This window comes from Psammomys obesus, unplaced genomic scaffold (genome assembly GCF_907164565.1).
Source record: "Psammomys obesus unplaced genomic scaffold, mPsaObe1.curated_primary_1811, whole genome shotgun sequence".
Lineage (NCBI taxonomy): Eukaryota > Metazoa > Chordata > Mammalia > Rodentia > Muridae > Psammomys > Psammomys obesus.
The window spans coordinates 13,888,541-13,915,281 of NW_026585691.1; the positions used below are offsets into that span (position 1 = coordinate 13,888,541).

General features: G+C 42.8%; 1 protein-coding gene across 1 annotated transcript in view; it reads right to left on the bottom strand.

Annotated features, from left to right (window-relative positions):
* Positions 1–494: 494 nt before the first annotated feature.
* Lrrc1 (leucine rich repeat containing 1) overlaps positions 495–26,741 on the bottom strand; it is a 119,461-nt gene continuing 93,214 nt past the window's right edge. The window contains exons 8-14 of the mRNA XM_055598818.1: positions 25,322–25,466; positions 22,340–22,458; positions 20,935–21,018; positions 11,897–12,012; positions 4,616–4,788; positions 3,572–3,708; positions 495–1,945 (exon numbers count right to left, since the gene is read on the bottom strand). Coding sequence (XP_055454793.1) covers positions 1,787–1,945; positions 3,572–3,708; positions 4,616–4,788; positions 11,897–12,012; positions 20,935–21,018; positions 22,340–22,458; positions 25,322–25,466 — 933 coding nt within the window. The 3' untranslated portion in view covers positions 495–1,786. The remainder of the gene's footprint in view (positions 1,946–3,571; positions 3,709–4,615; positions 4,789–11,896; positions 12,013–20,934; positions 21,019–22,339; positions 22,459–25,321; positions 25,467–26,741) is intronic.

Here is a 26,741-nt window from a genome sequence, read left to right on the forward strand (position 1 = left end):
TCTCTTCATTTACCTGCATAGGATCAGTCCTTGAATTCCAATGATCAGTTTTCTAGGCCTAAAATCAGAATATGTCAGACTCTTAAAATGGAGAAAACAAAACGGGTCCCCCATTAACTAGGAGGAAAAGCTGAAAACCTCGAAACGCCATGTACTTTCACCTCCAGGGTTTTAAAAATGCGTATACACACGCACATGCCAATTGCATGCACTGAGGGTGCCGAAGAGGTCTTACATTTGGCTGGTTGAAAATGGGTTTCCAAAGAGTCCAACTGGCCAGATGTCACAGCTCACAACGATGAACCACACAGAAGCCTGTTCTGGGCTCTGCCCTGTGTGGAAAAATGACTCACGAATAGTCTCATCAGCAGTTACTCTAAACAAACTGGCTAAAACCTAGATATTCAGTGGATAGAGGTACTCTGTGCAAGAGCTCAGTTATATGCTATCATTTTGAACACACAAAGTAACAATTTTTAAGAAGCTATGGCCAATATCCAAGATGAGTTTATTTCATAGGGGACCCCCCAAAAACATAACCAATGATTTTCCCAGACACCACACAGTGACTGGCACTTTGCATTTTCTCTTTCATCACAGCATACGTAAAAGGAAAACAACAAAAACACATTTAAAACATACCCCTTAAATTAGCATTTTTAAAAGTAAACCACGAAGCAGTGTTTTGTTATGCTCTGATTAAAACTATTTACAGATCAAAGTGCACTTGTATAAAGACAGCAACGTCTCCATTACGGCATAGGTTATTTTGCTTTATTGTGGTCTGTTATCTGGATATAAAACTTTTAAAGCTTTCTTTGACAAGAGTCATTCTTCTGCAACACTTAAGTTACTGATCCGCAGAGTTTCTGAACCAGTCTTTTCTTTTCTGTGCTTTTCTGCTGCGTATTATTACGCAAATGGCGCACATGCCTTTGGAGTAGGCAGTCTGACGCTGTGCTCCTCGGAATTCAGGCAGGAAGAGGGAGCTCGTGGGAAATGATGTGTCAGCAGTCTGATCCTTTGGCTTGTCTTTTCCAAGAAATAACTCGATGAAGCTTACAAGTCACTGGTAAATTCATCATTTTGGTTAACAAACAAATCAGGAGGTGACTGATTAAAATGCAACGCTGCTTTCAAATGACCACACCTGTGTTCCCATCTTGTTGCTCAGGGACGGTCACTGTTTACAACTGGTGTGACAGGACAGAATACAGTAAGGCACGAAGTGGGTGGTACAGGCAAGAACGAATACTTTAGGCCTAATTTGTTTTTCTTCACAAATACGAAAATATGTACCGTATTCAAGATAAAATAACAAAGAAATACATAATTTTCTTTATGAAATACCTATATAAAATTTTAAAATTTACACCATCTGAGCTGCCAAGAAAGGTTAAAAAAGTATCTTTTTTTTTTCCACACATAAAGCTTCCTCTCATCAGTAGGTCCATAAGAACGTGGGTTCAAAATGTCCAGCACTCAATGGAGGGCCGAGGGCCGTAATCTCCCTGCCTGCTCTCTCAAACCCCAACATAAGACAAAAACGAAGATCAGATGTTGACAGTAGTGTATTCTACTTATTATGCAAAACTGAAATTGAGACACAATCAGGGTGGGAGACTACTGGCGCGGGTGGCTGACTGAGGGACACGTAAGGCACTTTGTGCTAGAGCAGCATCCTGGCACAGGCGTGGTGAGCACGAGGAATGCGGGCAGCTCGGCGGACGCACGGGGGCATCTCTACAGCAGGGAAGACACGGCAGGTAGGACGCAGAGGCGACTGCTACACCGACGTGGTGACACGGTCAGCGGCGTGGCTGACCTCGTTTTTGTTTGAATCCAGTCCTTTAGCAGCATTCATGTCGTTCCGTAAATTCTCCACCGTCTTTTTCATGTTCTTTAATTCCCCTGGGTGTGGGGTGGCGCGCCTCTGAAGTGTTCTCTGCAAACAAACAGAGGCCCGAGTGTTTGGTTTTATCCATGACTGTCTCAAACCATGCAGCCCTGAAGCATTAGCATTCCAATACCAATTTTACAACTTCAGAAATCCGAGTTCCAGGAGAAAGAGCTTTCTTCACAGCTATGTGCGTTCATAAGCTGCTCACCCCATGTTCATGGAACATTAGGGTAATTTCATAGTCATGACTGGATATACTACTTTTAGAATAAAGGAATAATTTTAAAATATTAGTATAAAATAATAATTTTCTACGTGTTCACGGAAATTAACAAAATTTAAGGTATAGTTATGGAGTAAAGAAGAAAAATAAATTAATATCCTAGATTAAATTTGCTAGAATGTTCTTCTATTATTCAGAGTAGCTCTGGTTTCCTTTACCCCCTCAAGGCTTGGGAGTTGAAAAAGAGAAAGTAAGAAAGAAGGACTTCATCTGGTTTGACTGCTGTGTGCCATTTGCTGCTGTGGTGAAAGTGCAGGTTCTTCTAGTAAAGACCACAGTGCTGAGAGTTAAGTCACAGGGCTTAGCAATTTGTAAATTTTCCTATTAGTTAATATATGACATGCTCATTATCTCGTAAAGCAGCGTTTACATCTTTCCAAAGACCTATCTTGAACACATTAGTGTAACAAAGCATTTCTGAGGGAGTAAAACCACCACTGAAGTAATTACACTCTGAAACCTCTGTGGTTAAGCCTTAAAGAAACACTGGCTTTGAAGTTATCATCCCTGGCTCCCATTCTGCTCTCTACTAAGGCAGATGCTTAAAGTCCCATCTGGTAACAGCTGGACTAATAAAGACAACAGCAATAATTGTAAACCGGCCTTGTCTGGGGAACTGCGAGCACCCCCTCCAAGCCCTGCCTATGAAAACCCCAGCTGGTACAGAGAGTTTAAAAAAGCCAGCATTGGGGCTCTGAGTCCAGCATCCATGTTGGATAGATCAAAGTTGCCTTTAACTACAGCCAGTGCCAGGGCATCCGGAAGCCTCTTCCAGACTCCACAGGCAACAAGCATCCTCAAATACACATGCATATACATGACTGAAAATCAAAATCATAAAAAAAAGTTCAGCAAGTATGAACCAGTGTCAAGAGCTGGGACACGGAGTGTCTGAGAGACATTTTCAAATGTGAGCCAAAGAGCTTCCAACTACGCTTCTAATTTCTAAATAGAACCTTGCCAAGATAGTTCAAGCAAGATGGCAAAACTTTACACAAAGGCCATGATAGCTTGGTATGCCAAGAAAGAGAGATGTCTTGTATTGAATCACATAATGACATTACAAAGGAGTGAACACAGCCTGGCCATGAGTGGCACTGGAGATAGAAAAAGACTGCATTTACACAAGCAAAAAAAAAAAAAAAAAAAGGAAGGAAGGAAAAAAGAAAAAAAGAAAAAAAAAACACATCAAAATCTATTCCAATAACAACATCAGAAAGTTCAACCTGCCCCATTTACATGTCATGACTCAGTCCCTTGAGAACTAGGCTAAAAAAAAAAAAAGAATCCTAGATATTAAAGGCAAAATAGAAAATACACTATGTGAAAACAAAGAAAATCCATATTAGGGGCCACTGTTAATTTTGGAAGAGTGTCCACCCTCATACCGTTTCATTTTCATCTTCATCCTTTTCATCTTCCAAAAATCGGATCGCACTGACTCTGTGTACTGTGCGGTCATGCCAGGTTTCATCAGAGACGTCATTTACCAGGCTCTCCAGGGCACCACAGCGAGGCAGACTCTCTGCAGTGACAGAAACAACCTTAGCAGGGAATGCTGGCCATGGGACTGGGAAGGGCTACCCTATAATTTAGTGGCTGACTGGCTGGAATTCACATGGAGACCCACAGTGCCAAAAATAAGGAGGGCAGACCACTGTTTCAACCTCCAAACTTTGTTTTCAGTTAAACTATAAAAAAAAAAGGAGCACAAAGGTTTGGGCAGAATTAGTCCTTTATAACAGAACTCCATTTAAGATCCCCTGAGGTATTTGATAGAGTGGGACACTTAATGTTTCATTATGAAAGGTTAAAATGTAGTGCTGCGTGCTCTTGTGGCTCTTCTCACCCACTAAGGACATACTTTTCATTTGTTTTGTTTTCCTGGCTGTGATGTGCTTGCACTCAAATGGGGCTGGTACTTTTCCTTTGTGGTGTTTCTGCTACACTTTCCTGAGATCATCAAGGTCATTCTGGAGTGTTCCACCTCGGAGAACTCTCGCATGCCTACCAAACCCATCTCCCTCAGCAATGGATTCATACCATCATGTTTCTGTCAATATTTTTTAAGCACAAAATTTACAAAACAAAGACATAATGATTCAAAGCAACTCGCGGGATTCTGTGCCGATGGCGTTAACTGGCAATCCTCCAATACCAGTTTCGATTTTAACACACCAGCCCTTTGATGAGAACTATGCTTCTATCCTTACTGTGTCATAGCAAACCAAAGGGTTGCTTTCACAATTTCCGACATGAATACATGTGAGTGGTCTTTTCCTGTGAAGGCCTAGGGACCCTTCCGGAGTAGCCCACAGATGTCTCACCTTGCCTCTAGTTAGGCAAACTGAACAAAACTCAAGCATGCTTGGGAGGAGGAGGCCATGTGGGCAGACGTTAGCCCCAGCTCACTGTCCCTAAAACAAAGTCACCTTGGCAGGTGGGTTCAGAAGGCAGCTGAGGAAGTAAGACACAGGTTAAAATCTTCTCCCCTGTGGTACGGTCCGTGTCTGTCTGGAAGGTGAGGAGAGGCTGGGACTGGTTGTCAGATAACCACAGGGCTTTTAGCTTCAGGTTGGTCAGCGACAGGGGAAGATGATGCAACCTGGGATAAAACAAGAGATGTCACCACCTGAAAGGTCGGGAGAATTGACCCCTCTTAACATAAACGAGAAGAAAATAAAAAACGAGAGCCCTGAGATTGGGTCCGGAGTAAATAAAGATACTGTGTTCCTAATATGATTTGCCAGTAGAGTCTTCCACGAGGTTCCCACTTCTCTTTACTGCTACCTGCTCTGTAGGACCTGCACGACACAGGGCTAAATATCCAAAGAAAGTAGAAGCCACATTTGAGGGCCTTGAGTTGGGTTTCAGTTTAAGAGTGGAAAATGGTCCCAGACACAGCTCTTACCACTGCGGAGGGCTGCAGCCTCAGTGGCTGGGAGTCCGGGGGTGGGGGGTAGGAAGGAGAGAGGCAGAGAGGCAAAGACTTCAGGTTGTGCCAGAACCAGAGATGAGGAGCCACCCCCCACCCGCTGTCTCTGGGAGAGCCTTCCAGGTACCCCAGGTAAACTTTGATCTTCTGGTTCCCAATCACTCCCAGCTCTCAGACTAGCAATCCCATCAATTAATTTAGTTTCAGATGACAGAATCCACATAAATACGCTTTAAAAAGTTGAAATGTGACACCTGAATATTTGATAGACCGCAACTCTCAAGAATGTGCTTCATAAAAGTTGCAACGGTGATGGGCTAGTACCTGAGAGGCCGGGCTGAAATAAACCCTTTCTCTACCAACTCGCTGGGTCATGATGTCTATCAAAGCAATAAAAACTTAACTAGTATAGAAATTGGTAGCCTGGTTAGGGTTTACTGCTGTGACAGGCCATGTTGTTTTGCTGGGGACTGAGACAGTGTCTGGAACTTTGGGCTAGGAATGACACTAAGTACTGAAGAGTAAGGTGGGGTAGTTCATGAAAGATTTGAAGGTGAAATGACAGGAGCAGGGCAGACAACGGAGGCCTGGCTTGTAAAGTTTCAGAGGAGAGCAAAGACTCTCCTGGGACCATTTGTGCGGTATTCTGACTTCAGAATCTGTCAGGTAAATTGAAGAATCAGATACGATTAGCACAAGACCAGTAACGCTGAAGTAAAACCTTTGTTTCCAGAACAATTGACGCTGGTTAGGTGGAGCTGAGAAAATAGCTGCTGTCCTACTCGGGGTTTCTATTACGGTGATAAAATACCAGGACCAAAAACAACTCGGAGAGAATGGGGCTTATGGTGCTTACACTTCCACAGCACAGTTCATTAACCATCGGAGTCAGGGTAGGAACTCCAGCAGGAACCTGGAGGCAGGAACTGATGCAGAGGCCAGGGAGGAGTGCTTGCTGCTTACTGGCTTGCTCAGCCTGCTTCCTTAGATAGCCAGGACCACCAGCCCAGGGGTGGCACAGTCCAGTGAGCTGGGCCCTCTCACATCAATCATTAAGAAAATGCCCCACAGGGATTCTCACAGATCAGTCTGATGGAGGCATTGTCTCAGTTGTGGTTCCTTCTTCCCAAATGACTCTGGCTTCATAAACCCAGCCAGCAGGCACTGATTACGAGACCAGCATACTGAGGTAAGTACTTCTGGGAATATTTTCCCCAGGGTCATGTAATACCCATGAAGTTCTTGGAAAATAAAACTTCATGGGAAAGTACGGTAGCCTGTGGCTTTTGTCTGCATAAGTGCCTGCTTATAAACGATCTTATAAACGTGTCTCAGGACCACTCAGCTGGAAATTCCAAGGAGTGATCCTGACCAAAGTCCATCCTGGTTGGTATTTAATAGAGCTTGCTCCAAATTTGGCTCAAAATGGTGGAGCTGGTTTTTCTCCGGCCAATCTTGGGATTAGCAGCCAGGGCATAAAAGTCACGGTCCAGAGGGGCCAGGCTGCATGTGATGCTGGCAGCGGGACTTGGTAATGTCTGAGAGTCTCAAAGTGGCACTAGATTTGAAGGCCTAAGGAAGTCGTGGAGAGCAGCTGAGGCTTGGCACTGTGAGAGGCCAGGAGAGGCCTTGGTGAAGGTGCAGTCTCAGTTATAGAGACCCCAGGACTGAAGGGGTCATCGAGAAAAGCTGAGGCATGTTACTGTGTGGCAGAATCAGAATCCCTAGAGAGAAGCCAGGCGGCCATTGCTGAAGGTGCGGCCTGCGAGGATCCAGCATGTTGGCGATGCCAGGACCAAACCACCAAGGGTGGCAGCAGCTGTGAAGTGAAGCTGGCCTGAGCCTATGACATAAGCTGTGTTTTCTGTGAATGACAGAGCTGAAGATATGCAGCCTCCCTTTAGAGCCAAGACCACCACCAATCCCAGGCATCAGACACGGAGCTGTTTATACTTCTGAACTTCAGTTTTACTTTGACTTGACATGACTGTGATCTGGTTTTGCCCATTTTTCCCTCTTGCAATAAAAAAGTATGTAGGCCTTTTTTTTTTTTTTCCTTTTTAAACAGGAGCTCACAGTTGAGAGATTTGGGATAATTTAGAGATTAAACTTCTACAGTGTTTGAATCTTTTAAAGACTGTGGGGGTTTTAAAGGTGTTTGTGTTTTATATTGTGACACTAATATAAATTATGGGCATGAAAAAAAGGTTACAAATGGATACTGATATGTTTGTGTGTCAAGATGGCAAAGGGTCAATTGTCCTGGTTGGTTCTATTTTTTCTTTGTTTGTTTTTGGGTTTTTTTGCTTTGTTTTTTTCTTTTCCTTCCATCTTTCCTTTCTTTTTGTTTTGTGAAACAGGGTCTCTTTGTGTAACAGAGCCCTAGCTGTCCTGAACTTAACTTGTAGACCAGATTGGCCTCCAACTCACAGAGATCTGACTGCTTCTGCCTCCCAAGTGCTGGGATTAAAGGCATGTGCCACCACACCTAGCCCCTGTTTTTTCAGTCAACTTGACAGGAACTACAGTTATCTGAGAAGAACCTCAATTAAGAAAATACCTCCATCCAAATTGCCTACCCAGGGCATTTTCTCGACTAATGATTGAGAAGGCAGGAGGGCTCATTCACCCACTCATTGTGGCTGATGCCACATCCAGTGGTCTTAGGATGTATAAGAAAGGAACCTGAGCAAGCCAGAGGCAGCAAGCTAATAAACAGCATTCCTTCACGGCTTCTGCTTCCGATCCTGCCTCCAAGTTCCCGCCTCGGCTTCCCCCAGTGATAGACTGTCACCTGAAAGTGTAAGATAAAACAGATACTTCCTTCCCCAAGTTGCTTTTGGTAATGGCCTCTATCAGGGCAACAGAAACCTAACTACGACAACAGTTCACTAATGAAGGTCACACTGGTTTCCTTGTAGTGAAGAGCTCAGCCCAATACAAGGATATCTGGGAGGGAAAGCAGCTTGTCTCCACCCTCTCCTCACTTAGATGTGTTTGCTCCTCAAGTGAGACAAGCGAAATCTCTCGTGGTACCCAAAAGTCATTGCTTTCTCTATAACAACTCTGTTGTATACACATTCTAATTCAACATTAAAGACAATTTTTTTTTTTTGCCATGCACTGAGAGAGAGGTATGTGCATACATTTTACACATGTGTGAATACCCATTACAAGACTGAGGGCACAGCCCAGTGCGGGGGCACTGGCCTAGCAGGTACAAGGCCCTGGGGTTTGACTCCAAGAAGCACTGACACAGACAGACACACGAACACACAGCACAAGTATCACATAGAAAAAACACTTTCATATTACAGAAATGAAATGTTCTGGATTTTTACAGTTTCTTTTAAAACAGGAGTTAAGCAACTATCCTCTAAAACATTAGACGTTTCAAGTGTTGCTCAAGAACATTATAGTCAGTAACTCTGCTGTTCTTATTCACAACTGCACAAGGGAGAAAAAAATGATCAAGACTTGAAAACTGGCACCAAACAGACAATCTGCTCCCCCAATGCCTCAGAGCAATCACCAGCTTCCCAGCGAGCACCGGCAAAGGCAATCAGAAGGCTAAAAATATCACCAACAAATAACAGCTTCCAAGGATGACAAGTGGGTGATAAAAGCTAAAATAAATTACTAGACTCTACAACAGCAGGCCTTATAATCGTATTCCAACTCACATTAACGAGTTGTCTCAAACACTGGCTTCCCTGCAAATAGCTGAAGTGCCAGCCAGCTCCAACATGGACGCTCTGACCAAGTGCGCGCCACACGCCAGCCCGTCCTCAACAGAACTGTTCTCTGTAGTGTCCCTGCCCCTTCCCAGCCTGCACACATTCTGCTGGCCAGGCCGAGCCCCTTCCCAGGACGCCGTGGCCTACTCACTGCAGACAGACACACTCTGTCCTGCTTCGCTCAGGAAAACCGTCCGTCCAACTAGAAGTCAGAAAAATGATATAAATACACTCCAGGTTTCCAGGGGAGTAGGTACATTTTAAATTTTAACTCGGCACTTCTCTGTGCCACAGAATCAGCACAAGCAGCCTGGTCTTGCTTGCACACACCTCTCTGTTCCATTTAACACCACATGCCCCAGAAATAAAAATAGTATTTACTGTTTTGCACTGATGGTCAAGGATGAGAGCAAACAAGCTGCAAACAACCCCGGCCTTAAGTGACCTTTCACGCCTCAGGAATATTACAGAAACCGCTTTGCCAAAGGTGTTGAAGAACCCAGCATGCCTCCTGGCTAATGTAGTGTTCATCAATGTCAACCAATGGACGAACACTGCTATGCTTTAATGTTTCATCTGTTTGTTACTTCCAAGCAGAATTTCCTAGTTTCAAGCAGTTTTCCAAAGTTAGAATAAGAGCAATGGAAAAAAAAAAAAAAAAAGTAGCAAGATCTCTCAAATAAAAGACCCATGTACTCAGCAAGTCTCCACCATCCTCTACTGATGGGGAGTTGTTATCAGTAGCTTGGAGTAGCATACAAACATGGTTTTGTTTTAGGAAACAAAACAACAACAACAAAAAACAAAACTGAGTGCAACACCATTGAATACTTGCTTTTCTACTCAAGAATCATGTCTTCATTTGAATCCAGAAAAAACAAATCTCATTTTTGATGATGTAATATTCTGGTTTTAAAAGTCTATGTTGTTTTATTAGAACATGTTATGCACATATATGCACACACAACACGAAACTCCAAAGTCTAACCTATTTCTCTACTAACAGACACAGTTTCTAGTATTTGGTATTACTTCTATTGAAGCAAGAGCCCCAAGCATCCTATTGTGTATGCCTGGTGAGTACTTCTAGGAAGAGAGTTAAGAGTAGCTGATGACACAGGCCACTTCTACCACTGCCACGGGTTTCACGGTTCCAACGGGGTAGTCTAGAGTCACCCTTGCTGTAAAACATCCTATCGGGTCCATTAAAGCAAGTTCCTGCCTAGCAGCAGGCAATCTCAGCAACAAGCAATGCTTTTATACAAGAGCTAAAGGCTGCGACTTCAATCACCTCCCCTGGACGGTGTTTCTGCAAGTTTCAACACTAACATGGCAGTCTTGCTATCATTACTGGTTTCAATCCCAAGATTTTACAACAGTAGTGATTACACATTTTTAAAAGCTGAGAATCTATATATGAATGAACAAGATGGTACATTTGACTGACTCAGATGAAAGTTGTGCACATCAACTTCTGAACTGGATGTATGTCTCCACCCCAACACAAGCATAATAAAAAATTAACTTCCCTTTTCTTTGAGAACTGGAGAAAGATGCCTCTACTCAGAGAAAACAGTTTTAGAAGTCAGGGCCATCTTTCTGCTCAAGAATTAAGAATGCAAATTCATGCTCACCAGAACAGCCAGGACCAGGGAAATGTTCAGAGTCCCCAGGTTTCCCAGGCTGCAGAAAGGAAGCTGAAAAAAACCAGTACTTCCCAAGCTCTATGGGCTTGTGAGCAACTAGCAGAAATCGACGTTCAGTCTAAATCAATCCTGAGTTTCCCGTCACCATTTAATGGTCTTAAGAATCTATCAAGACTTCTCCAGAGGAGTAACCTTTTAGAGGGTGAGCATTCTGAGGCCATACCTCATCTCCAATTACAGCTTATTTAGCCCGGCTGTCTAGGGTCCACTGCAAAGGATGAAGCATGGTGGCTTGTGCCTGACCTAAGTGACCAGCTAATCAGTATGTGCAAGCCAGTCCCCCAGCACTCTTCACACTGTTGGTCTTTACCAAGGAAAATTGGTTTTCTCCAGTTTAACAGGTTACTGCTTATCTATCCCTATCGCATTCACGAGCAGTCCTTAAATTCCTGTTAGCAATGAAGGCTCTAACACATTTTGCAACACCATGCTGCTCATTCTGCAAAGCTAATGACATCTTTGTTCATCCAAATATTTACCAGCTATCCACCATGTGCTAAATGCTGTGGTGGAAAAAGTGATACAATGACACAGAAGCAGACCGTGTGCCTTAGGAGAACACCAAGCTCAGAAGGGTGACACACATTACATGCAAACAGGTAGTGCTGAAACTAGCTCAGAATGCTTGAAAGGGGGCTGCAGTCTACACAGTGAAGCCTGGCTGCAGCACAGAGCTAGGGATGGGAGAACAACGCTGCTGTATCACAGGGACAACATCTGCTTTTGCCTGTGGTTTGGGTGCTGAATCATTTGGCTACTCCAACATTAGGGAGCCTCTCCCCACGAGCATGTGCCTGTCCCTACGCACGAAGTTTTAATCACGCAACTTCATTTACAAATTCAGGAGGTAGAGAGTGACTGACACAGAATATCAAGACCCGTGTTTAAAAATCTGCCATGGGGTGGGGGTTGTATACAACCCTGGTCGCAGGTTTCTGAGAGCTGGGGAAAGAGGATGGCCTGAGCAACACACTGAAACTCTACCCCGCCTCAGAAACAAACAAACAAACAAAACAAAACAGAAAAGAAACAAACAAAAAAGGTTCAAACTGAGTCCAGCTCATTTTGCACATGAAGAATCGCTAAGGCCCACTGTGACTTGCAAAGCCTCTGGTCTGCGGGGGAAGGGCTCTGCTCTGAAGTAGCCTATGTTCAGGCTTGCTGTCACCGCTCCACCTGGCTCTGGTACAGTGAGGTCCCCATCAAGTGTTCTCTAACCCTCTGGCTGTTCACTTAAGCAGTATACTGCTCAGTAAGATGTGGCCAAGCCGTCGCTGCAGAGCTGCACAGCAAAGACTGGGGCTACACATATATCTGCTTCTCCTCCTTCCTTACCTGTTCCCTGCCACATCCAGGACGTGAAGTTCCATGGCCTGTGACACCTCTGCAGGTATCTGAGTTAAGCTGTTGTCCCGTACGCTGAACATGGTGAGGCTGCAGCATCCGCCGATCTACAGTGGGAGAGAAAAGCATCTTTTTGTTTTTTACTCCGTTGGGGGGGGGGGGCACGTACAGGATATTTTACCAACAGCATGAAGGAGATGCATTGAAATATATGACTTTTAAATTTCAACAATGACCATATATGGTTACGGTAAATTATACAAAATGTTAAACATGTTCTAAATTGAATAAAGAAAGTAAGACAGTTCAAACTGGCATTCTGAAAAATGTTACTTTTCACTGCTGATACCTACTGCAGCTGGACTGGTTAAATGTTAACTAAACTACACAAGTCCAGACAGTATTCCTTAGTCATAGGGAATTAAACAATTCTACTTCAAAATATTAGGTTAGAGGTAACAATGACACCAGTACACAGCTCAGGGCCTGCCCTGTAACTCCAGTATTTTTAATATTCCAGAGTTAAGAAAGAGAGAGAAGAGCCTGATAGACTATATATAAATTGTCACCAAACACATTCTGATAGCTTTTGGTTGCTCATAAATTAATTTTGTAAAATTTATGTAAAATTAATTCCCCATGAGAAATGCAAAGCCAGTAACATCTTAACAAGAAACAACACTGGTAAATATATACATTCATCTCTGCCATGTTCTGCTGTTAACAATTGCATTAAACCAACAGCTTCATCCACATCTGAATCTACTTAAGGGTAGCTGAACTTTCAATGTGTGGCCTTCAAGACACATTAGTTCAAGGCTTTCCTAAACACATAGGTCATGAATTTCTGAGTCAGAAAAGCTGAACCAAAGGGGAGGAAAACCAACTTGATCTCACACACACACACATCTTCAAGACTCCATAAAGCACCACATTCTTCTATCCCGAGTAGAAAAAGCTCATGAAGGAACTTATTGATGTCTCTCTGACACATGGAAAAATACTTCTCTTTCCCTAGGCCCTCTCACTAGAGGAAGACTCTTGAATCCTAAACTGCCTGAATATGTATTTCCTGCCCTCTTCTGCTTATGTGTGTATTTCATATAGGTGTGTAACACCCTAGAAAAGGGGAATGCATCTTTATAAAATTGCTACATAGTTAACTTCATGCATAATCCTTTTATTTCTTCTTCTATGAATATCAGGATTGCCAATTAATATAATAAACTGCAGAGATCATACACAAACGCATTAACATTATAAGACACAGACTTACATCTGTCTGTTGTCCCATAGAGAGAGAGAGAGAGAGAGAGAGAGAGAGAGCGCACCGTGATGCACAGGAAGGCTGGACAGTCCCTTTCAGGTCTTAGAATTCAAGTTTCCCAACCCAGTAAAACTAGTTCATTGTTCACTGTATTTTTACATAATTACTTCTTATAGAAATACCTTTCTTCTTCCCATTTTTAAAAATCTTACCAGTAATCCAAATTGCCTGAATGTCCTTTAGCCCTTCCACTTTTCCCCAAATCTTCCAGTTATCACAATAAAACTACCCTTTACATTTCTTTCATAATTATGGAATAACACTGTAACGGGACAGAAAGTCTCTAGAAAATTCTCAAGGTCGGTCGGCCAGATGACTGCCTATTTGTACGTGAGATCATGAAGCTGGAATACGTGACCAAAATAACACCCTTCTTATCTACCCACCCTCCATCGCTTATGCTTATGCACCAACCAAAAGCTCAAGTATGTTCACACAGTTCATCTTCTTGCTTAGGAAAGACGGATGCATACTTTTACATGTAAGGACAGCAGAACTCTTTTTTCTGTTCTAACAAGAATCACAACAGTAGCAATTAACTATGAGGCAATTTTCAAGACCTAGAGCCCAATGCAGTGTCGTGAAAGAAGTATATTACTGCATCACATGCTGGCGTGGCACTGCTTGAAGAAAATCAAGGATGTCCAGGAACATCGCGAAAAGGGACCAAAGCCCCATCCTTCTGAGGTCTGACACCCCTGCCTACGAAGAGCTCTGCTGATCCTGACAAAGATCTCTTCATAAGAAACTCTCAGGGGGCACCATTCCCAACCCCCGCAGGAAGGGGCATCTGCATGAGCTCCGAGTGCAGTGTGGGCTATGCACTTGTGTAAAGGTCTCTTAGGGCAGTACACAGCGGCCACATCCCTGGCTAGCTTTGAAACGACAAGCTTTATCCGTACCCAAAGGAGGCAATATCAGCTATTCACATAATTCTCACGGACTCCCAGAAGGTATACTGAGTGGACACTGAATTGTGAATGAGGGATGGGCACATTCCCTTGACACTGTCCACTGTCCCAGTTCCCCATAAGATACATGTGTTTGGACATCCCACAGCTATAGATGTGAAGAGTTTCCACTTGTATCCTACGCATGTATTACATAGTAAAAATTACATAAAGTAGACCAGAGCTCTTAACCACTGAGCCATCTCTCCAGAAAAAAAAAAAAATCATTAAAAATACCAGCTTCAAAACAGCTCAAAAGTTAGAGCCTCTTATGGATGCTGAGGGGGCACAATATGCGTGGAGAGAGCGGATGCTGTGAGATCATGCACACACGGATTAGAATTTAGGTTGAGTCACTTATTTTGTAGGTTCGGGTAGATTTATTTTAGCCAAAAGTAACAGTAAGCAATTGAATGGAGCCACACATGTAATTTGGTGCCTAACCTATCTGTTGCTGCCAAATACATGTGGTGGCTATTATTTTTCCAAGAACTGAAAGCCAGAGATAAAAATGACATGTCTCATCAACACTTGAGTATTTATGGAATTCTTGAAACTACGCTGGCAGTGGCCACTTTTTTGAGGAGTTTACCTGGACACCTTAAGAACTATCTGCTTGCCACGCATATCCCAATACCCTTTTATATGGAAATCGGTCTGACGTGAGCTCACTATCCTGTTACTTGAATCGTTCGCATGTATTCTGATCTCTCTTTTGGTTTCATGGGCAGAACTTGAAGGTTCCCTGGCGGTCATCAGGATAAAATGTCTACTATCACTTTAGAAATTCTGGGAAGCAGAGTCACTATATAAATACCCTATTACCAGTTATGTAGGAAGCTGGTATTTTAAACCTTCCTTAAACCACTAATAACACCTTCCAAGAATACAAGGGTTTGGATTTGGAGTCTCTAAAAACTCCAGAATGTAGCAGGAAACCTTAGTTTAGCTCTTTGGTGTCTGCGTTAATTCAAAATGATCCTATCTTTAACTGACACTGGGCTAACCCAGGCAGGGCCTGGAGATCACCACGGAGCCTCTACAGCAGCGGTTCTCAACCTTCCTGATGCCGTGACCCTTTAACACAGCTCCTCATTTTGTGGGGACCCCAACCGTAAAATTATTTTCATTGCTACTTCGTAACTGTATGCTGCTACTGTTATGAATCATAATATAAGTATCTGTGTTTTCCAATGGTCTTACGACGTGTCCCCTGTGGAAGAGTCGTTCAGCATCCCCAAAGGGACCACACCTCACAGGTGGAGAACCACTGCTCTGAAGGGGTGACTTTTTATGGAAACAACAATCAGACCAGTAATTCAGAGGAACAGTCTAGGTCAACCACCATGCTGCTTTTCATCATTGCAAACAGCTGCCTGCACTTGAGAGACTGTTTGTTCTCAGTATTGTCCTTTCAATATTGGGAGAAGAACAGAACCCACATTTCACAGGCAAAGAAAACAGAATCTGGCTTGAAATACAAGGTGAACAAAAAAAATAAAATATACATAATTTTAGAATCCTTTGCAGAGCCTTGCTGTATTATATAAATGTTCACTTTATGAACATTTTTGAAATTATATAGTTTTGGAATTCCACAAATTATTGGAACACATATATAAGACACTATGATCTTTAGCATGTATATCATCAAGAACATGTTCTAATGTCACTGTATTTCTCAAGGCTTTTCTTGACCCCACAATATTTTCCCTTACAGATATATGACAGATTATTTATTAATACATTTTTGATGTTGCTAGTTATTTCCTCTCCCTCTCCACTACCACCCTCTCATTTTTCAAGGCTGGGTTTCTGTGTGGCCCTGGATGTCCTGGAACTTGCTCTACTGACCAGGCTGGCCTCAGACTCAGAGATCTCTCTGGCTCTGCCTCCTAAGTGCTGAGATTAGAGGAATGTGCCGACACTATGGCCATACTATCAGTCCTCACCAGTCTTGACACTCCCTTGCTTCTTTTCCAGCACTAGTTTAATAATCTGTTGAATGTTGATTTACATGGTTTCTTGCTATAGTATCTGCTGAGTGTCTTGATGTTGTAGACTGAATTGTCTACACCTCACAAAAGCATAGTAAAAATCAGACAGGAATAAGCACTTGACACAAGAGACTGGTCCACGATGGCTGCCTCTAGATACCTACACTCAGGACAGTTTCTAGTCAATGGGAACTACTTCATGTGCCTCTAGGATGGTGCCTGGAGCATGCATGCTTGGTGCTCCCGTGTAAAACATGAGGTATAGTCTTTTGTGTGTCTTAGCATCAATGGATTATATTTTAAGAATAAACTTCTAGGAAGAGAAGAGGAAATGGTATACATGTGTTTTAAAGTTTTTCATAATTCTAGTGGTCTCTCCAACGACAGCTCTAACAATTCATACTTACATGATAAAATGTACCTCCCTGTAGTATTTGTCAACATCTGGTTGACAACTTAAGAACTTAAAATTCTGATAGATTAAAATGTTTTCACACTTCCATGAAAACCAATGAGGCTATTTTTCCCTGTACCCTCCCTTTCTGGGTATCACTTGTTTTGGGTTTTGTTTACTTTTCTGTGATGGATACGCCTTTTGCTCAGTGACATGAAGAACTTTCTGATAATGGTTACGACTTTCTTCATGTGAGATGAAATGTCTTCCTACCCATACGTTGTTCTTCATCCTCCTTAGATAATAAAATTTCCAGGTGACAAGTCTACCATAATCAACTGTTTTGTGCTTGCAAGCAGGTGAAGCTTAGTGTGTATCTGAAGGTCAGACAGCAATTTCATCTTTCATAGGGTCTCATTCTACTTTGTAGACACAGGTGTCTCCCTGGCCAGGGACTCCCTAGTTAGGGTAGGCTGGCATGTCAGGAACACCCAGGGATCCACTCTCTCTCCCCAGTGCTGGGACTACATGCTTAGCTTTTTTAACGAGGGCTCCAGGGGATGAACTCTGGTCCTCATGTCTGTGTGGTGGGCACTTTACCATCTAAGCCATCTCTTTAGTGCTGTCAACTGCTTCTTTAATGACTTATTTCCTCTTTCAAACTTAGGAATGAATTCTCAGTCTTCAGATTGTTTAGTCAATTGTATTTTGGTCTAATATGTACGTTTTACATTATACTTACTACCAACAGCCTTAAACTGTAAGAGCAACTTAGAATAAGACAAAATTAAAGAATAAGGCAAAAAGCTATCTGTGAAATGAATACTTGCTCACCACAGACATTTCTGAACTTCAGGGAATTAATATTTGTATACTTCCTGAAGAAAAATATCTTTTATGAATATTCTAAAAATCTACCTTATCCCATTTGACCAAACAGGTGTGATATAATACCATTCCAAGTTTGATCCAATTTAGAAAAAAAAAAAAATTCCCCTCTGTATTCTACACATGGCCACATGCTCAATTTCTTTTAGCCAGAAAGTGTTTCAGGGTAGCATATGGCTGGGGGATACTGAAGGTACTTGCCCTCATTCATCAGACCCAGGCTCACACCCAGGCTCTCCCTGCTTATACTTTTTGCATATAACTCTTCCCCTTCCCCAAGAAGTATATACACTTAAGCGACAGAATGGGAAATAAAGCACACAAGTAAGTGGTTGGGAGCTCAGAAGCATGCTCTGTGTAGCAAATGATCCAGGGTTAGCCTTTCCACCACAAGCCAGAAACATGCTGACAAAGCACGATGCAGTGAAGGCAGACAACGTGGCAAAAGATGCCTTTCAAAATTTCTGAATAACTTACAATGTAAGTCACAGAAAAGCATTCTTTTGTGAGTAATTTGAACAAATGTGAAAAACACATAATGATACAATAGACCAGGCCATGCAGTCATTACATTTATTTATAGAGAAGACGTCCATATTGTACAATGATGAACACACAGCAGCCAGCCAGTTTGAGTCTTCATGCACGTATGAAGCAAAACGGGAGTCTGAGATGTAACTGTAGGCAAAACAATACTTACAAGATGACAAGTTTACCTGACTTTTCTAAAATTCCAAGCAGCTAACGATTAAGAAAACAAGAGACATTCATTGATTTCCAAATGTTCACCACAAATAACACCGTGAAACACGAACAGGATCCTTCACTATGTTCCAAACGGTACAATCATCTTCCCCTCAGTCATTTGGGAAAATAGATGGAAATACATGCGGCTGGAGAGTAAGGGGACAGACAATATACAATACCATCAAATAGGCTGTCGACACAATATGGAACTACAGGACCAAACCAACAGCAAGTATACAGCTAAGTACCTGGGACACAAAAGCTGATTAGGTTTTGTCGAGCTTAGATATGCTGTGTATGCAACTTAACTGATCAAGGAAAAAAGGTAATGCATTTCTCAAAGGGAAGTGGAAGACCTGATCGAGGGGTATCAGGCACGGTGGCAGAGATGATGTTCACACACAGACCATCGGTCACAGGGAAGACTGCACTGACTGCACATACTGGAGACTTGACACGTGGTTCGGACATCCGCTGTGGTTTAGTTGTTCGGCCCTGATCAATCAAGCCGTCAGCCCATTTCTGCTGGGTTACCAAACTGACCCATGGCAGAGTCAGACACGTACACTCGGTGAGTGTCTTATCCTGGGATCTGAGTGTGTATGAGTAGAGCTGAAGATAGTCTAGAAAAAGCTCACTCCTGAAAATCAAAATGTTTCTGCTTTACCAAGAGGCTGAAGACAAAAGTATCTGTTTTATTCAGTTATACAACTCTGTGTGCCAGGGAACAGACAAAATGTGATGGTGCAAGCGCCTCACGGCTAAACGTATTTTTGTGGTGGGCTTCGGCAGTCACCAGGGGGCTCCGTGTCTCTCTCTAATCAGAAATGCCCTGGAGACTCATTCCTTAAAAAAAAGATGAATTGTTGTTAAAATGACAGTGGGGATTTTGTAATAAAAAACGTGAGAAGTTCTTGCCTAAGATGTGTCCCTGGAAAACAGAATTCATGAGGGATCCAGAGATGCTGGGGAAAGGTTGTCATTGCTAAGACGTGCTCCTTCTTAGCATCTGCCTCAAAGCTCCATGCCACAGTAATGCTGTAGAACCCCCACACTCATAGTCACCTGACCTTTCCTTACCTACTCAAGCTTTTGTACAATCTCCAGGGCACACATGATGAAAAGGCCGTGATGAATCTGAATCCCCTGTGTAGCCCTGTGTTTATTGGCTAATCACAACGATTTAGAGACTGGAAGAGTCATTTTGGAGCTAAAAAACTGACTGGCCTCAGTTTCTGCATCTGTGAACTTAGGAAATCCTCATGACTTCAAAAGGCTGAGCAGGTAGAGCTACACAGAATCACCTCAAACCAAGCAGGGCATTAAGGAAGAAAGTGACAAATCTTCTCTTTGTACCGATTCTGCATCCAATCCATTCCCCATCTACAAATGCTATCCCACAAGGCGAAGAACTAATGTTCACACTATCAGCTGTGTTTTGGTTTACTGCTTACAGAGTAGAATCAAAATGTTTTGATTAGCAGAACCTTAGATGTGTCCCGATTTGGCTGAGATGTGGAGCCAAATCTCCAAAACTGTTGGAGACAGTTTTGTTTAGATGTGACAGCTCATGTTAAAGGTGTGTCCTATTATAAATGTGCCGTATTTTTAATCTGTACCCTCTTGCTTCCACTCAGGAAGGTTATCCAACTTACTCAGAAGAGACGGGGCATTGTGAGCAGAGAACAGAGCTGAGGAAGAAAAAGAGGAAGCCCACAACCATGTACAGTAGCCTAGGGAAAGAAAGCTGTGGCCCTCAAGGTCTGGTTAGTTAGCCAGCAACTTTGAAATTATTCCCAGACAGATGGTGAAAGGGTCAGAGCGGAGAGATAGGAACAAAACTCAAGTTGGCTAATGATCATATCAAGGAAAGAGGTTTTTATGAGGACCCAACCAACACAACTCTCAGCAATCGTTTATTCGATAAAGGCAAAGGATCATAACCTCAGCCTCTGACCAAGTTACAAGAACTAAAAACAACAACAAAGAGGCAAGCTCAGTTTTCCTCTATCAAGTACAGCTCTCTCAGTTCCCATTACAAAGTAAGTCTTCCCGAAAGGGCCCTAGATAGCTCCATGCTTCATTCACTGTGGGTTCTCTCTTGGTCAGCATTTCCACCTCCTCTAATGGACTTTAAAAGCCTCTGAAGAGCCCATAGTTACTCTGCAATGGAAGGTGATTATCTCTTTTCACTAGTATGGGTATATGGTGGACAAGGAGGGGGAGGAGGGTGGTGACGCAGGAGGAGGTGGAAGCATAGAAGGCAGCTTCTTGCTGGCCTTCCTCTGTAGTATGGCTTTGGAGAGGATTCCCATCTTAGGCATTAACATGGCCTAGTCTAAATCTCTGCCAAGAAACAAGGTTTCATAAAGGTCCACTTTCATAAGCACAATAATGGTTTCTGGTTAAATGCGACAATTAAACCCCAAACCATCCACACATTCTCTGGCAAGTTCCCAAATTATCCATTTCTGTCAACAGTCATTCTCTTTGTATCAAAATGTCAGTCTTTTTCTTCTATTTGAAAGCCTATGAATATGCCTTTCTTAACTCTCTTAAATGTTATTGATAATTCATTCTTGGATTCAGTTCTCCAATTAGGTTCACACTCATAACTTTAAATGCACCACATATCTTTTAAACATTAAAAAACACTCATGGACATTTTTTTTTATCCCTTATGTGTGACAATTATTACCACATTTTTTTTCTTTAGTGGCACATACCTCTTTTGGTAAAGACACTAATTTATTTCTGTCTGCATTCAAGTTGCTCAACTTCTTAAGTTTTCCAATGCTCTTAGGTAAAGTCTGTTAAAATAATATTTCTGTTATTAAGTTATCACTAACTTTTTAAAGCATAGCTCAACAGAAAAAGCAATCGTTCGTAAGGACTTTAAGGATATCAACAAAAGTAAACAATTCTTCCTAAGTATCAGATGTCCATAATGGTCACTTGGGGAAATGTAATTAAGTATTCTGAATTTCTGGTGATATTGACAGTATGTCTGAAAGAAATTAAAACAAAGGCAGAGACAGGGGAATGTAATGTTCTTCCATTCAAGAAAGTGTGTATTTATACCCTCAAGGTTTATACCTGCCCTGCCAGCCTATTAGATAGCCACAGGTCAGTGGACGGTGGCCTTGACATGTGAAGGCCAGACTGTTGCTCACATACTGTGAGGCTAGGGGAGCAGAAAGACCCAGGTGGGCATGGAGAAAGGTGAGCAGGCCTGGGACGCACGGCAGAGCCCTCCAGGAGGAGGCTGGGCTCACAGGGGCTCTGTAATGTCACAGGAAGATGTGAGGGTGAGTATTTTCTAACTGTTATGGTTTCTAGCCTGAAACCACCACTGAGACGGGAAGATCTGGGAACTTCTGCCACCTTCCTACTAAGGAAGGATGCTGCCGGGGCCCCTCCACATCTCAGTTCTCAGTCTTTTAGACTGTCTCCCACTCCTCTTTCCACCTAATGAACAAATATTGTACTTAACACAGGAGAAAGGTCAATCAAGAGGGAAGAAGGAATTACAGGGTAGAAAGAAGAGTGACCAAAAGAGACAAAGAAAAGAGCAAAGGAGTTGACTCTTGAAAGGGAACATACAAGACAATTACAGTAGAGGAAAGGAGATGAACAGTGGACCTGACAGGGGAAGCAAAGGGAGGGGCAGGAAGGGGGCAGACAGGAGAGCCTAGCTGCCACTGTGCTGACCCACCCTGGGCAGGGGGTGCAAACACTCTTTGCCCCGGGAAGGGAGAGGAAGCTTGGTCAAAGTGGGAGTCTGAGCAGCTGCCTTCAGTGGTTAGCAGCGGTCCTGCTCAAAGTGTTTGATACCTTTCTCTAGCTCAGAAGACCCCTCAGGGCTTTCCCTGAGAAGGCACCATTTCTCTTGCTGGGTCCACATGTACACCCTGGACACAGGGAGCTTACAGGCAGGTGTCACCAGGGATAGGTATAGTTTGAGTTCAGTGAGGACACATGCTGAGTGTGCAGCCAAAACACTCTTTGCTTATGGTCTTCAGGCCACACCTCGATATGCAGGTGATGCAGAGAACTCATCACAAATCCTCATCACAACACAACAAAAACAACGACACACAATAACAACACACACACATACACAGCACTCACCAGGAGACGGTTTTCTGTGAGAACTAATTCCGTGAGATTTTCACAATCCCCAATTGCTTCAGGCAACTGTATGAGTCTGTTCTGATCCAACTTCAAGATTGACAGCTTCTTTAGTTTTCCTACGAAAGTGTCATATAAACTCGTTAGTCGTGATTCTTTGGCTAATCCCCACTTGGTTTTTTCTTATCTATTGTTCCTTTTTGTTTTAAAAAAATTACTTAGTTCTTTCTCCATCCAGCTTTTCAAACTGAAAATGTATCATTCCCATTTAGATCACTAAAGACTGAGAGTCAAGAGTTATTTGTTCAGCACATCAGAAAGCTGGTAATTAGAAACAAATCATCTGAAGGGGCTAACTAAAAAGACTGAGGACAGAAAATCTCATAAAAGACAAATTGTTGGTTACTGATACATTTTTTTTTAAGAGTGGGAGCTGTTTAGTGTATGGAAGGGACCCTCATTTGGCCCCGTCACCCCCACTGAAATAGCTGACTAGACACATGTAAATGCAATGGTTCAGTGAAGACCCTAGCCAAAGTATCTCTGTGTGTGCAGAAAAGGCAGAAGCTCCAACAAACTTCTGAACAGGAAGTCTTAACAGACACCCACAGGACAAGGGGAAAGAAGAAGAGTCTAACAGCCACCTCCAAGTCCCAAGAAAATACCTACATCACTCAGATCCTTCCTTTCAGCTGCAGTCAGGAAAAAAACAACCACACAGGTACCCTTCATTATCTATGGAGATCCTAGCACTGACACCTTCTCCATTAAGTGAGAAGATAGCCCTCTACACAAATAGAAATATGAAGCTGGGGAAAGAGAAATGAAGGAAGAACTCTGTCCTTGGGCAGAGCCACAAGGCAAAGAGACTAGTCGCCCTGCTTTTCAAATGAAACTAAGATTTCCAGTCCTCAGGATTTTGCCCATCTAAACTACAAGATTTCCTAAGCCTGCTGCAGAGGGCCCTGCTACAGACAGTGCTTTGATGCCAGCTCCTATCTGCCCAGTCCTCCTATTCCAAGCAGCAAAACAGCCAGTCACGTGATACCATTTATGATTTTCTGAATGACCATTTCTACAAAGTCAAAATCCCCACCTGTTTTTCAACTGGTACCGACCAAAACACAGCACCCGTAGCTTAGCTGACTGCTATCATCACTTACCACTTGCACTGTGACCAAACACTAGAAAGGAAGAGGCCACTGGCCACACTTTTCTCTGTAATCTTACAACAACCTGTGGTTAAACACAGTTCCTTCCAGGCTCCAGGGAGCACTGTGACGGGCTACCTGTCCCTGCTATCTCCCCCCCCCCTTTCATGTGTGTGCACTCATGTGTGCCTGTGTATGAATGTTTTCATTATTAGCACATTTAAATATTAACATTTTAAACAGGTGTGCCAACAAAAAAAACAAACAAATATTGATTTGGTTCTGCTTTCAAATTTTCTAGGTTATATGGCTTTCTATCTGAGAAATTCAAACAAATGAACAACCAGAAAAACCACATTAAAACAGACATTTCTCTTCCTCACAGGATTAGCAGTGTATATAAGAAAACCCTGCAAAAACCCCTACTTAAAAAAACAAGTTCAGGATCTTGTTTAATCAGACAAAAAAAAAAAAAGATATGATAATCTTTTTCTTTTTCACAGCTTAAATAACAACAACACTTGTTCTATCACATTCTGAACTAATTTCTCACACTAAATGACATGTGTCTGCGGTACAGTGCTGAAGGCCTTTGATCCCAGCATTTGCCAGAGGTAGGCAGATCTCTGTAGTGAGAATTTTGGATTCTTTAAAACACACACACAGAGAGAGAGAAATATTGTATTTTGTTTTAAGCCCAGGTGTGGGGATATGGAGCTGATCCACAGCAGCTGACTATGGTTTGCCTCATGCTCTAGCGGAGGTATGATTTGGCCAGCTGTAGATACTTTCTGCAATTGTGTGATGCTTGGAATTCTGGGGACACTTCAGAGGACATATAAAATGCTAGGGCCCCGAGAGGTGGCGTGGGTAGTTGGTTGGTTGTTGGTTATAGTTTGTTAAGTAGCTGTGTGCAAAGAAGAAACAAGAAGTAGAAATTAGATATCCTGACAGCAAAGAACTAACTTGCCCCCAACGAGCTAGATGGCCCTAGTCAGCAGGAAGTAGTCTAACAATAATTCTGCTCCCTGCCTTTATTTAGGGATCTCTTTCCTTTCCTCTCTATCCATTCCCACCCCCACCCCTCAGATCTACTGTTTAGAGGGTAGAAAGAGAAGGAAAAGGGGTGGAGAAAGGTGGCAGAAAGAACCCATAAAATAGCAAATGGCAGATCTCCATGAGTTTGAGGCCAGGCTGCTCTACATAACCAATTCCAGGACAGGAAGAGCTCTGTACATGGTGAGACCCTGTCTCAGAAAGGGAGGGGGAGAGAGGGAGGGGAGAAAGGAAAAGTTGGAAAGAGCAGAACAGAAAAAAGAAACCTAAATTATTTTCAAAGTACTAAAGGAGAGTTAAAAGATGTTTCCTAGCATTTCAGAAAAAGCTGAGCTCTGCTACTGTCCCTTTAAAAGCACCTTCCCAATGTGCTCGTATTGAGACGACCAAGTCCAATGCAGACCTAAGTTCCAGTGAAGTCTGAGTTACGCTCTCATGAACTGTTTAGGATGCTGGTATTAGACATTCTAGTGACTAGTCATTTACCTTAAACATGCCCTCTTACTGTGGCTAATCACTTTCATAATTATGGATAAACTACTCGTGAATCAACTCCTGAAAGTAACACTATCATAGGTATTTTTTTCCAAACTAGTATGAACAGGTATTTGAAACTTACACTGCATTAAAAATTCCCGCTTTCCTTCTTTAAAAACAAGAAATGAGGAGCCACATTCCCAGCACTGAATAGAGATGAACAAAGAATTAAAGTGAGTTCCAACCACTCAAGACAATGGCAGGTGGAACTCTATGTCTGGTACTTTTCAACACTTACCGATGCCATCGGGAATTGCTTCCATTAAGTTCTGAGAAACGACTAAGTCTGTCAAAGAAGTCAGGCCGCTGATTTCTTCAGGAAGCTTTTCCAACCTGTTTTCAGAGACATCTAGGCAGAGCAGGTTCTTCAGATTCCCTATTTCCTGTGTTAGTGCAAAGAAAGAGAAATGCATGCTTGAGGTTGGCATGACACAAAGGAATAGGGTTTTTTTCACAGTCAAACCCCAGGTCCACATCACAGAAGCAGGAAAGAACATAAGAGGTGGAGGCTGTGGGGGCAGTGGTGTGAGGTGCTGCCTTCTGAGCATGACTCGGCCGCTGCACTCATGAACTCCTGTCAGATGTGGTTACCTGCACAAGATCAGGCTGGCCAAAATCCAAGCACAGACTGGGCGGGGGCTCACAAAGCCTCACCCCAAGAGAGGAGCTACTGGCAGCGGATGGCTGCTGGGGAAGGGGTCATTTTTCTTTGGGAGGGTGGCCCTTATGGGTAGCCCCATGCCTATGTACACATGGGCAATGCTAACTGGACTAAGTGGGTCTAAAAGAAAAGAGGGGAAAAGAGGATATGAAGCTGGAAGAGGATGAAGAGGGATAAGGAGAGTTGGAGGAAGAGGACAAAGGGTAGGTATGATCAAAATACATTGTATATATATGAAAGAATGGTTTAAAAGTCCTCAGTTCCAAGGCTGGGAGATGGCTCAGTGGTTAAGAACAGTGGCTATACTTCCAGGAGACCTGGGCTCAATTCCCAGCACCAATATGGAAGTTAAGTCCAGTCCCAGGGGATCCGATGCCTTCTTTTCTAGCCTCAAGGAACACTGAACCAATATGGTGGACAGATACGCATGCAGGTAAAACACTCACACATAAGATACTAAAATAACATAAAATAATTTAATTTCTTAGTTCTATGTATGTTACTTTAGCAAATATCTAGGCGTAAATACTAGAGTAAATTTCTAGACCCCCCTTCTCAATGAAAATGATTAAAAACTCTTATGAATCACAGACACAGAGCGTGAAGGAGGCTTTGAGTTTAGCACTTACTAGAGGAAAATGAGACTTTTAAGTAAGTCTCATGATCCACTGGACATCCGATTCCTTTGTGGTTAGAATGCCATATGTCACAAAGTCATTTATACCCATCTGCACGGACAGGTACTCTCCCCCTTTTAATGACACATGGCTGGTATTTTATTACACTCGGGTACTCCACAGTATTCCCTCCCACCCACAAGTTCTCTCCACAAGGACTCTGCGTACGTCCCAGTGAAATCTAAGTATTAGTCAAAGTTCCGTATCTGCTTCTCCTTCTGAACTGCAGCTCAAACCTCGGAAGTAGAGTCTAATTAGTTTCCCAGTTCCGCTGGTTACTAAGTGACGTCTTGGTAACCTCAGAGCTGCAACAGTGACAA